Here is a 13,059-nt window from a genome sequence, read left to right on the forward strand (position 1 = left end):
TGGAGGGCTGCACTATAGACTTACCCCAAGAGGCCTGAGGATAGTAGTGCAGGCTAGGAGAGTTAGCCGGTGGTGCAGGACCAGGGAAGCAGAGAGAGGTGGGGGCATGGCCAGGACCAGAAGCGCTGCTCCTGGGGCCCAAGTAAGGGACTGAGTTGGTCTGGGTGAGAAGGATCAGGAAGCAGTATTGGTTCCCCAGGTGTCTGGGGCCCCAAGACTAGGAATGGCGTAGGGCCCAAACTAGGAGTATAGAACGGCGGGAGGGGTGGAAGGGGGAATGTGCCTTAGGGAGTCCCGGCGCGGAGAGCTGCACTATAGACTTACCCCAAGAGGCCTGAGGATGGTCTGTTTTGGGTCTTTTTAAGACAGGGTCTCCCTGTAGCCCCAGCTGGCCTGGAACTCACTATATAGACCAGGCTGGCCTTGAACTCACAGAGATCCGCCTGCCTCTGCCTCCCAAGTGCTGGGATTAGCCCGACTCTGCACAGTATTTTATGACAGCAATAGAGAAGCAAATTAGGATATGTATCTTACACGAAATATGTATTATATATGGTGTAAATTCTGCTGTTTTGGGTCTTTTTAAGACAGGGTCTCCCTGTAGCCCCAGCTGGCCTGGAACTCACTATATAGACCAGGCTGGCCTTGAACTCACAGAGATCCGCCTGCCTCTGCCTCCCAAGTGCTGGGATTAGCCCGACTCTGCACAGTATTTTATGACAGCAATAGAGAAGCAAATTAGGATATGTATCTTACACGAAATATGTATTATATATGGTGTAAATTCTGAGAATTCACTTTCCAACTTCAACAAGAAATTTACTAGAGAGAGGAATTGCTTACACGGTGATGGGCATCACAGAGTGTTTTAAGCAGGTGCAACACAAGCTCACAACAGCAGAAAGTGGCTAGAAAATGGCACAGTATGTGACACAGTTAATTTATGCAACTGCAATTTAATACTGTATCTTTGTATTTGCTTACATTTCTCTCAACTACAAACAGTGCCATGTGTGTTCTGTGATTGCACTTTAATAATTTTCCATTTTGTCTTTTTGTGCCTTTTTATGGTACTAAATGACAAAATATACTATTGACTGTGTATGTATTCTATATACATATTTACCTAACTTTCTCTGTATGTGCGTGTCCTGTTCATGTCAGGGGAGGGATGAACATGGGAGTGGGGTGTACATGCATGTGTGTGTGTGTGTGTGTATGTGTGTGTGTGTGTGTGTGTGTGTGTGTGTGTATAGAAGCCAGTGTTGTTTCTTGGGTCAGGGTCTCTCACTGGCCTGGAACTCAACAGTTAGGCTAGACTGGCTGATCAGATCTAAGGTATCTGCCTGTCTCTGCCTCCCCAGTGCTAAGATTAAAATCATGTACTCCCATTCCAAGCTATTTCACTTGGGTTCTGGGAATCAAGTGCAAGTCCTTGTGCTTGCCATGCACGCACACTGCCAACTGAGCCATCATCCCAGCCGCTAGCTTCTCCTTAATTCTGTTCATATTTGTATGCTATGTAATTGGCCTTGGAGAGTTTTTGTTTCCTTATCTTTCCCTAGTGTTTTATGTTGTTTGAACGAGTTTTGTTTTTTTAAGACACAGTCAATCATGTAGCTCTTGCAGGCCTCAAACCTACAGAAACTCTTTCTTCTACCTCCCCAAGTCTGTGATTACAGGTATGTGCCACCATTCCCAGCATGGTCTTTGAGTCTTTCAACTTATCACAAATCTTCAAAAACAAAATCCCCATATAAGTGAATTTGTAGTTAAAACTCGATTATTCAAGGGTCAGTTGTAAGCCTTTTATTTATTAAGTATCTAGCCTCAAGCATCTTGTCACAGTAGTGGGATGGGGATGAATAGCATTTCTTTTACCTGGACTGAAAACAGTAAAGGGCAACTAACATGACAGACAGTCACCACCTTGTCCTACTGTGCACACAGAGAAGCAGTACGTGCAAACTTCTAGGAACGCCATGATGGGCCTCTCTCGCTTCTTTGAACATGACTAACAGATGCTTTCTCTTCAGTATTTTCATAATTTTCAATGTTTTCACATGTTAACAGAAATTCACTACAATTATATGTAACTGGAGAGAGACTCTAATTGTGTGTCTTCTTCTCCCTACCAAATGCTTTAACTTCTAAAACGACAGTGAGTAATCTACAGGTGAACATCAAGATCTGCTATTACTGCAAGGAATCTAAGGAAATTTGGCCTTCTCAGGCTGAGCATGTAGGCACTAAGCCCTGTTGAAGAATGAGGCATTATCATGACCAGTCAACAGCCAGTCAAGGCTGCACACCGTCCCTGAAGTAATTAACTCATTAAAGGACACATCACCGTGTGATGCTAAGGCCAGTGTAGTCCTTCATCAAACTTTAACATTCACATTTATCTGATATCTTGGCTTTTTTCCTAGTGGAATAATATATTTTTTAAGGGTGTTTCTAATACTTGGAAAATATAGATATGTTGTTACTTAAAGGACAAAATTGGAAAATTCTCAGCTTCATATAAAATGGCATTTCTCCAAAATGTATAAAGAATGCAATAGTTCATTATTTTCATATACAATGTGGGACAAAATATTCATTTTAAATTGAAAATGTTGTGAAAAAGGAAATAATATTTAGCTGTAAAAATGTGCTCACACCTGAAGCACAAAATATTTTCTAATTTACATGGTGTGTGAGCATCTTTCCGGCTTTAAGAATCCATCCTCTCCCACAGTCAATTTTAACGTCTTACAAGCATGCCGCTTCACCCCAGGTAATGTGTGCCTGCTGTGGGTCCCTGAGCAAACGGAAGAGCCACAGTTACAGCTTGCAGTGTGCAGTTCCTCAAATTATCCACCAGGTGGCACTGCTGCTCCGTGTGAAAACGGCTCTATCCTTAAAAAGGTGAAGCAAGGCCAGAGTGCATTCACCTTCAATCAACAAAACTGAACGTTCTGTGAAATCATCATATGAGCTCAGATAAGGGTGAGTCCGGGAAAGGCTCACCCATGTGGTACATGAAATCTGGGAAATCTCGGGATCTTTCCTGGTTCACACACTATGAGGCTGCCATGGTTCTCCAGCCAATGCCGGGAAGGCCAATGCAGGGAAAGCTGGCTCTCTGCTAGAACTCTAAAATTCACAGTTAATATGCCTCCAGGCTAACTTCAGTTGTGCCTTTTCTGTCTGTCTGTCCATCTGCCTGTTGTCTGTTGTTTTGGTTTGTTTTGTTTTGGCTTTTTGTTTTCTTATTGAGCTTTTTAAATTTCATACATTTCCCACTCAAATCCTGACCCCCTCTCCCATCCATGCCTCCCCCTATCCCTCACCGAACCCTATGCACTCTGCCATATATGCTGAGTCCTATTCATTCAGGTGTTTGTACCCAAATGTCCTTCAGTGTAAATGTGTCCACTGGAGTCTAGTCGTCCATCCAGTGGTCGCATGTAAGTCATACTCTGTCTCATCCAGTAGCAATCAGTCTCAAAGAGTTCTCAATCTAGTGCTGGCCCACCACCTATTATTTACCTCTCCTTCGGGTGTTTGTTTCATTGAGCTGACATGGGACCTGCATTTGACACCACTGCTGCCACAGGCTCACATGAGCAAGCCTCCAGTGGCCTGGAAGCCTCCACCTCCCTGTAATCATGGACCAGTCCTGGCTCTTAAAATCTTTCCACCTCCTCTTCCACAATGGTCCCTGAGCCATGAGTGGGTGAGGTTCCATATAAGAGTCCCATCCTACATTCTACAGTCTCTTATTCTCCAAAACTTGGCCAGATGTGGCCTTATTGTGTTCATCACACTCGGATATACAAAGGAGCCTCACTGGTTAGAGTTGAGGGGTGCATTAGCCCTCTCTCTACCCCTTATTCTGCTATGTTCCATGGGCCTTACTTGTAGAGATTCGACTGCAGATGTGTCACCATTACTGGACATCTCCTGGCTGTATGTTCTCTGTGCCTGACCAGATGTGCAACTCTGCATGTTGTTTTGGTTTCTGAGTCTCTGTCTTGTTATCTAGTCCAAGCTGGCCTTGATCTTAAGACCTTCCAGTCTCGGCTTTCCCAAATGCTAGGATTACAGGCTGGTAGCACCCAGATTTGAGGTTCCATCTAAAGGCTAAATCATGTGGTAAGAAATAACAAAGGAGAATCTTCAAAATGACTCTGGAAGAGGGAAAATAGTTCGCAGGCCGAGTACCACAAATAACCCCAGGCAACATTTCACAGAGGCTAGCCTGGCTCTTAAACTTTCCTTAGCATATAAATAGCACACTGGCCCTTTTATGAAACTTCTGGAATCAGTAGTATCTTAGAGTTCAGAATTTTTCCATTTTCAAATAGCAATATAATAAAAATTCCACAAATGAAGAAAATCTCTAGATGGGGCTCAGTCAGTCCTAGAAAATCTAAGAGCACCCATACTACCTGTATGAAAAGGTCAAGTGGCCTCACCCCAACTTCCCCCTTCTGGGATGCTTCAGGACAAAGGGAAGGATGAAAGGACTGTTTTTCAGAATCATTTTTATTTTGTTTCATTTATGCATGTGTGTGTGTGTGTGTGTGTGTGTGTGTGTGTGTATGTGTATGTGTGTGGCCAAAGGAAACATTCCAGGCCAGCTGTAGCTATGGGAGACCCTGTCTCAAAAAAGAAGAAGGAGAAGAAGGAAAAGGGGGGGGGGAAGGAGGAGGAGTCGGGCGAGGAAGAGGAGGAGGAGGAGGTCAAAGAGAAGGAGGTGGGGGACGAGGTTGAGGACAAGGTGGAGGTGGGGGACAAGGTGGAAGAGGTGGAGGAAGAGGTGCAGGAGGTGGAGGAGGAGGAGGAGGAGGAGGAGGAGGAGGAGGAGGAGGAGAGTTGGTTTTCTCATCCTGTATATACTGCATATATAGGAATTAGCTAGAAACAGACCTGGTGCTACAAGAGATCTGTAAAAACACAGTCATAGAAGTTCTCTTGTGACAAGCATCATGGCCAGACCAGGCAGTCAGGATGAACTGAAAGAATGCCAGAACGTGTAGCCTTACGATTTAAACCCCAGATTCCTCAACTGTGGGTCACAACCTATATGAAATCATATAACTGAATGCGAAAGTAGGGGAAAAAAGTCACAAAAGTAAAAAGTTTCTGAACATACTACAACCAAATTTTAATCCAAAATCATACTTGTGGGTCTGAGATGTTCCTGGAAGTGGCCTGTGCTTGTATCCTGAGAGTTCATGGCAGCTTTGGTTGTGAACACTAAGTGCACACGCCATCCCACACAGAGCCCATGTGCACCTGGAACACTGAGGCTCGGATCTGAGGCCATTTTCTGTTAGGAACTGCAGCATTTTAACTGTATGTACAGAGTTTTCTGATCTTAAAGAAACATCATGGTTTAATTAAGAAAAACAAAGGATTTTAATATTTTCCTACCATCATTCCTCAGCATGTAAATATCAGATTGGTATATCTTTGAATTGTATTGTGTTGGATGATTTTTAAAATATTTTATTTATTATTTTTATTTTATGTGTATAAGTGTATTGCCCGCATGTAAGTATGTCTGTGTTGTGCAATGCCCAAGGAGGTCAGAAAAGAGCATCGAATTCTCCTGGAACTGGAGTTGCAGACAGTTGTTAGCCACCATGTGGGTCCTGGGAATAAAACCCAGGTCTTCTACAAGAGCAGCCAGTGCTCTTAACCGCTGAGCCCTCTCTTCACCTGTCATGTTGGATGATTATTAAAACTGTTGTTTGAGTTGCTGACTCAAGTTTCATAAGAAGTTGTTAAATAAATTTTGGTTTGGGGTTAGGACAGACTTTCTAACAATTTCTGATATGGATCTAAATATACTTTAAAATCGGTAGTATCATACAAAGAGATTCTTAGCATTGATAAGTGTAAAATCAAAATATTCATCAACTCTGAAAACACTGAAGATGCTCTACATCTTGTAATATAAATATTGAGCCAGGATTAAATTATTTGTGTAAAAATAAACAAGTACATCCATTTCATTGGTATGCAAATTTGCTTTGCCTTTGATAAATGGTAAAATTTTGTGCATGCCAAAGGATTGTTTTAAATAGACTCCTTTATAATTCTTTTATCAGTAGACACTTGATTTATATACCTATATTATGTACCTATATAGACAGGGTCACACTCGGAAAGACTTTAAGTATCCTGCTTTAAATATTTTATTTATTATTTTTATTTTTTGTGTATGAGTGTATTACCTGCATGTATGTAAGTGTGCTGTGTTGCGCACACCTGACAGAGGTCAGAAGAGGGTGTCAAATTCCTTGGAACTGGTGTTATGGACAGCTGTTAGCCACCATGTGGTGCTGGGAACTGAACCCAGGTCCTGTGCAAGAGCAGTCAGTGCTCTTAACCACTGAGCCAGCCCTTCAGCCCTAAGTATCCTGATTTAAACAAAAAGTAAGAACCCACATTTTCCTATCTCTGCATCTTTAGTTGAAGTTCTTGAGACTAAGGACCCACATCCCCACTCAGTCAAAGAACCGCAGAGCCTGATCTCTAGTTAATCCTAGAGAAGCCTAGCTTCTCTGTTTTCCTGGACCCCAGATCTTCTGAATCATATTTCTACACAACAAGGCAATGGGTGTGGGTCAGGTGACTAATCTCTAGGAGCTATTCAGATGAGTACCCAGGTTAAAAATTCAGGTTTTCTAGATGACCCAAAGCCTTCACACACTCAAGCAAAGGTTCTATCCTTTCTGCTCCTCTCCTTCAAAGTACCATTTACACCATTTAGCAAAGGCAAAAGCCGAGACCCCAGGCATCAGCAGACACTGTTGCCAGTGGCGTCTCAGAGCCTTCCGTCCTGTACCTGTGCTATAATTTTCAGTGCTCCGGTGTCTCGGCCCTTATTCTCTTCCCTCCTTCCCCTCCACCAGAAAAACTTACTTAGTCCTACGTCGCCCTCTTCCTGGTCCTGCAGTGCTCGACGACGACAGCACAGACCTCGGAGGAGCAGGCACAGGTGGTTCAGCAGGATGAAGGGTGGGGGCAGCCAGGGCTTCTGGTGATAGGTCATGATGTAGCGATAGCGATTGTATTTCCACAGCTTATTTGAGATGGATTTCATATCTAAGTAAATGTTGCTGTAGGTTGTATAAAGAGAAGGGCATTTTAATATGGGATCCCGAAAAGGACAAGACTTTATCTTCCAACTCTTGACAGGTTCACTGACATTACCACTAGTTAGTTGGTAATATGAATGATGATAAAATATTATCCATTTACAATTACATTCCATCAAACAAAATACATGAATCACTTTTTACTATGAAATATGCTCATCCGAACAATGAGAAGAAGGGCAGAAAGTGCAATCAGTACTAGAAAAACAAAAACAATTTTTGCAGGGAGCAGAAGCTTCTGTCCTGCAGTCTCCACTGTCCACTGCTGGGTCACCTTCACCTCACTGCTCTTCTTTGAAATGTAATTTACCCTTCACTGTAAGCAAGTTTAATGTTCCTCTGTATTACCAACTTTACAAAGGTATCTTTTAAAGGCCAAATGTGAGACTGCTAGAATAATCCTAACTAAAATATTCTAACAGAATTGCATTAATGAAGAAGCCGGGAGAAAAATGGATCTATCCTAAAATAAACCAATTAGCAGAACTTCTAATAGAAACTTGAATATAAACTATTCACATTAACTTTATAATGAAAGTAGCCTTGATTGGTGTTCACTTTGGATTTTCCCTGAAAATATACATCAGTTATAAAGCAAGACAATAAATACCGACATTCTAGAACTCCAAATGAAAATTACAGTGGGTGGTACAGTTCTTCAAAACAACGTATCATCCTGAACTAGTTATATATTTAATGTACTGTGCTTGGAGGGCACCATAGAATGTTCATTTTAGCATTCTGTTTAGACTGACAAAAGCTAGTTTCTTCAGAGAAAAATGGCAGAGTAAAACTTGAGTCAGCCAAATTTAGCCAATAAAAGCATAAACAACCAAACCTTGATCCGTGATAAAAAGGAACCGTAACTATCCTGCAAAGAGCCAGCTTAGGATAAAAGTGAGAGAGTAAACAGATAAGCAACACATAAATGGGTTAGAACTCTGGTTCTCAGAGTGTGATCACTGAGCCCTCAGCATCAGCATCACCCGAGCACAGGTGGACATGTACATTCTTAGGTTCCATCCCAACAGCATTGAATAGAAAACTGTACAGGGATCATTAGTCTGAAATTCTGCAAGCCATCAAGGTGAGCCTCAATTATGTGTCTTCAGTGTTCATCAGCAGATAGAAACACACATGTATTTCACAATGTATTTTGGGGTCTGTAATGGTAAGAACTCTGTCTTAACAGGCTCCTAGATAAGTAGTCATATCTGAACCACCCAATTTATTTTGTCCCCAAAGTGTTCATTTCTACATTGAGGGGAAGGGAAGAACAGGAAAGGAAGGAGATGGAAAGAGGAGAGAAGAGAGGAAAGTTTGAGGTCAGTTACATATGGTCTACATATGGAGTTCCAGGACAGCTGGGGCTATAAGGAGACCCTGTCTCAAATAAAGGGGAGGGGAGGGGAGAAGAGAATTGAGAGAGAGAGAAAGAAAGAAATGAAAAAAAAACTTCTAAGTCTAAAACCTCAATGGAGGGGAGAAGAGGGGAGGAGAGGGGAGGGGAGGAGAGGAGAGGGAAGTGATGCCAAGGTTTAAGTTGGATCAACTAAGAAAAGGAAGCCTCGAGATGTTCACATTCTTCCCTACAGATTTGAGAAAGACTAGAAACAGGATAAGTACATGATGGGAAAGAGAGGAGTTCAAGAGTTTGAACATCCTGTGTTGAAGAAAGACCACACTTCTGCTACTGGGAGGGTCAACTGGATCTGTATGAATATGGTTTAAGAAGAGCCAGACTAGAGACAGAAAGCAGGATTTCCCAGATATTCAGGAAACTGAACAAGATCACAAAAAATTATGAACAAAGGAAAAGGAAGGTCTAGGCCCAAGGTCATTTTAGTGTGAAATGGAAAAGCTGAGCCAGAAAGGGAGACTGGGACGTGAACCATGAGAGAGAAGAAAGTAAGTGAGACACAGGCAGACAGGAAGCAAGCTCAGCCCTCATGGAGCTCTGCCAGCCGCCTGCACAGCTCCTACTCACTACCCAGCGACAACTTGGACTTCCTCTCGTGCACTCTGATTATAACTTCCATTCGTTTATGGCTTCCTGCCTCTGATTCCTTCCTACCAGTAGTTTCATGCCCTACTTTAAAACCATAGTTAAGAAAAATGAAACACACACAAAAGGCAAAGATTACACACTCAACATACAAGTGAATATAGTCAACATACCTGCTCCCTTTTTGAAGCTAAAATAATCATATTTAATGAAAGTTACCTACTTGAAGCAAGCGATGAGCAGGTTCACCATGATGATGTACTGCACAAAGAGGTAGACAGCTTGCAGGAATGGAGTAAGAAAAGAACCCGGAGGGCAAGATGCTTCATTTGAACAAACTACAAACAAAGCATTTAAAAGAATGAGAGCTAAGATAAATTACTGTTCTGGGGTCTTCTATGAATGTTAAGCCCACTAACTTTTCAGGATACTGCAAACTTAACACATTTTCAAGATGCAGGTGAATACTTTCTAGGTTTCTTTTTACTCTGAGTATCTACAGTGGTTCGGTGTCTGCATGAGGGCATACCATCTATCTCAGAAGCATACACTTCACCATACATCATCCAGTATGGCTCGAACACGATATCTCGAGCCAGTCTCCAAGACGGAGCCTCCTTCGGTGAAAGAATGGCTTTGCGTGCCACACCAAAGCTCAGCAGAACAATGGCCATCATGATCACAATGTAGAACATGTTTGCTGCCTGCAAAACAGCATAGCACAACCAGAATTTACCACAAATCAAGCCCTGGCAGTCATCACCACCCACCACACAAAGTGATAGTTCATCTAGTTAGTGGCTAAACACCTTGACCAATAAGCAGCTGAGTTTTCTCTAACTAAATTGCCTTCTTTTCTCTGCACAGTACATGTCTCAGGTCAATGGTATCTATGGAGCCACATAAATATGCTAAAATATAGGATGTGCCCTTCTTTCTCAACTCAGTGATCAGTGTTAAGAGCTTGTGGCTACGTAGCATCCAACTTTTCACCGACTGAAGCAAAGGAAAAGGAAAAGATAAGATGTGTTCAAGTTACTCAAACGACTTCCTATTCCCAGAATTATCTCCCAGAGCTCTTTCTAATCTCAGGAACTGAACAAACCAGTTTTCTTTCACCTATTAAAACACATTAGCTTGCTGGGCATCATGGCACACAACTTTAATTCCTGCACTCAGGAAGCAGAGGCAGGCAGATCTCTGTGAGATGGAGGCCAGCCTGGTCTACATAGCAAGTTTCAGGTCAGCTGGAGGCTAACAGGGAGACCCTACCTCAAAAACAGGAAAACAAAATGTTTTTAAACTATACTGACTCAACCCCACTTGTTAACATTTCTTATCCTTCTGCCACTAGGCAGATGCCACGAGATCTGGTTTAGCCAGTGGGCCAGAGGAATGATAGTAACTTGGGCCACTTCCTGTCTGGAGCTGTTAAATGCTGCTGCTAGACTTTTCTCTGTTACTGACATAGGAGACCCTAGAAGCCACACATTGGAGAGACTCTGCGTCCTGGAATCAGTACCTAGATACCCATCAAACCTGACTTCAGGGAGAGAAGGGCTTGTTCTAAATCACTGAGATGTAGCAATTACTTCAACATAGCCCCACTAAGAAATGTCAGTGTCACCAAAACCAGAGGAAGAGAAAAATGTCAAGAAAGACAAAAAAAAAAAAATCTGAGGGCTGAGTCTAGGGCTCAGTGGTAGAGTTCTTTTCTCTCAAGCACAAGGCTCAGGTTAAATCCCAGTCAAAAAAGGAGAAGTGGGGTGGGGGGAGAAGAAGAGGCAAGAGAGAAGGTGGGGGAAAAGAGGGAAAACAGTCTTGAAACCCCGCCAGTTCTCCTTCCTTCTCAGTCTTCATTTACTTCAGCATTACCTCTGACCTTCCAGAACTCCCCTTCCTTGTAGTCTAAAAGGAAAAGTCAAGGATAATCTTGATGATGCACTTCTAGAAGGTATGTGCAAAATTCCAGATGGCAAAAGCTGACATGACTGTTCAGCAAGCTCAGAGGACAGCCTAGAGCCAAGTGGCAGGCTGTGGGACCCTGGCTCCCCGACACAGGCTGTGCTGGACAGCCTCAGTCGTCAACTTGACACACCTGAGAAGAGGGAACCCCAACTGTGGAATTTCCTCTATCAGTCTGGCCCATAGCCATGTATGTCAGGCACTTTCTTGATTGTAGAGTGATGTTGGAGGGCAATATGGATAGCGCCAACCCTGGGCAGCTGATCCTAGGTTACTTCTCTCAATGATGAGCTGTGATCCAGATGAGTAAACCAAACAAACCCTTTCTTCCCCAAGTTGGTTTTGGTTGTGCTTTATCACAGCAATAGAAAGCTGACTAGAACACAGGCCCCTGACAGATTTACTTAACTTCCATTTCCTTATATGTAAATGTAGATAATGCTATTTATTTCATGAAGTTCCTACAAGCATTTAATGGGTTAATACAGACAACGTACACAACACAGTGTGGGTTCCACAGTGAGAGAGAAGACTGAGTAACGAAGAATAGATTGGCTCTTCCAAAGCAAACATTCTCAGGGTGGCCTCACACAAGTCCAGCTCTCTGGGACTGCTATGCTCAGAGGCTGAGGCACTCAATCCCATATGGCCAGCCCCTACAAAAGGTTAAACTGAGTGTCCACGTTAATTACCCAATATGCTGTCCAGGCACCTCTATTATATATGAGTTTGTGGTTTAGCAGAGTAAGTTTCTTTGCCTCTAGAAGCTATTCAAAAGCTAAACTCATGGGCTAGGGAGATGGCTCAGTGGTATTGTGCTTGTTGGACAAGCGTGAGGACCTGAGTTTGGACACCCAGAATCCACATAAAGGCCAGGTACAGTGTATAGAGACAGGTGGATCCTGGAGGCTCACTGGCCAGCCAGATAAAGCAGCAAGTTTCAACCTTAATAAGAGACTCTGTCTCAAAAAAATAAGGTGGAGAGTGATAGAAAAAGATACTTGATGTTGCCCTCTGGTAGAGAGAGAGAGAGAGAGAGAGAGAGAGAGAGAGAGAGAGAGAGAAGAGAGAGAGATGGTGTGTTAACTATTATGTATGAACCATGAAATTAGTGGAACCATAATAAGAAAAGGTCATTGGCATATAAAATCACTGGACACACCATTTTTGCAACCATGGTCACATAAGGACCTGCATGTTGATTCACAGCAAAGAAGTCCATGAGCCGAGAGAACCAGAATATGATGTCTATGCAGTAAATGAGTCTTCCTGCTGTGTACAAAGGTGGGCGACCCCAGCGAAGACCAAATCCAATCAAAAATAGGCCAATAGCCACAGTTTCCATTAAGTTCCAGTATTCACTCAGCCACATCTTCACCTTTTGAGTAAACTTCCCTGGTTCAGAAATGCAAATCTAAAGAAAGAAAGAGAGGGAAATTTTAAAACTAGGGTACAGGGCTGGGGTGGAGTTCAGTGGTAAAGCATTCCCCTAGCACATCTAGCACATGCAAAGTCAGGTTCATTCCCCCCACAGCAGAGGACGGGAAGAGCCCATCAATATCATTTTCTCAAATGCATTGACCAGTTATTTAAACAGGAAAGTTCATATCCCAGGGGGGTTTTAAGACTTAGCTTATTATTTTAAAAATCCTATAAATATATTTTAATGCTTGTTAACTAAAATTAATTAAAAATTAAATTAACATTAATGTCTAATGTCAATACTACAAACCCTAGCAACTCCCTTGAAAACCAAACTAGAAATCAAAAACATTAAAAAGTACTTTTTTCAGCTGGGCATGGTGGCACACACCTTTAATCCCAGCACTCGGGAGGCAGAGGCAGGCAGATCTCTGTGAGTCAGGCCAGCCTGGTCTACATAGTGAGTTCCAGGACAGCTGGGGCTACAGGGAGACCCTGTCTCAAAAAGAC

General features: G+C 42.7%; 1 protein-coding gene across 4 annotated transcripts in view; it reads right to left on the reverse strand.

Annotated features, from left to right (window-relative positions):
• The window catches only part of Trpm6 (transient receptor potential cation channel subfamily M member 6), a 189,357-nt gene that overhangs the window by 67,096 nt on the left and 109,202 nt on the right, over nt 1–13,059 (reverse strand). For 3 of the 4 annotated variants that reach the window (XM_017799218.1, XM_017799219.1, XM_029565615.1), the window contains exons 21-24: nt 12,290–12,541; nt 9,692–9,866; nt 9,386–9,500; nt 6,922–7,118 (exon numbers count right to left, since the gene is read on the reverse strand). The exons of the other annotated variant lie outside the window; for it this stretch is intronic. In XM_017799218.1, the coding sequence (XP_017654707.1) occupies nt 6,922–7,118; nt 9,386–9,500; nt 9,692–9,866; nt 12,290–12,541 (739 nt within the window). The remainder of the gene's footprint in view (nt 1–6,921; nt 7,119–9,385; nt 9,501–9,691; nt 9,867–12,289; nt 12,542–13,059) is intronic. 4 annotated transcript variants of the gene reach the window in all.

This window comes from Nannospalax galili, unplaced genomic scaffold, assembly GCF_000622305.1.
Source record: "Nannospalax galili isolate Female #2095 unplaced genomic scaffold, S.galili_v1.0 scaffold858, whole genome shotgun sequence".
NCBI lineage: Eukaryota > Metazoa > Chordata > Mammalia > Rodentia > Spalacidae > Nannospalax > Nannospalax galili.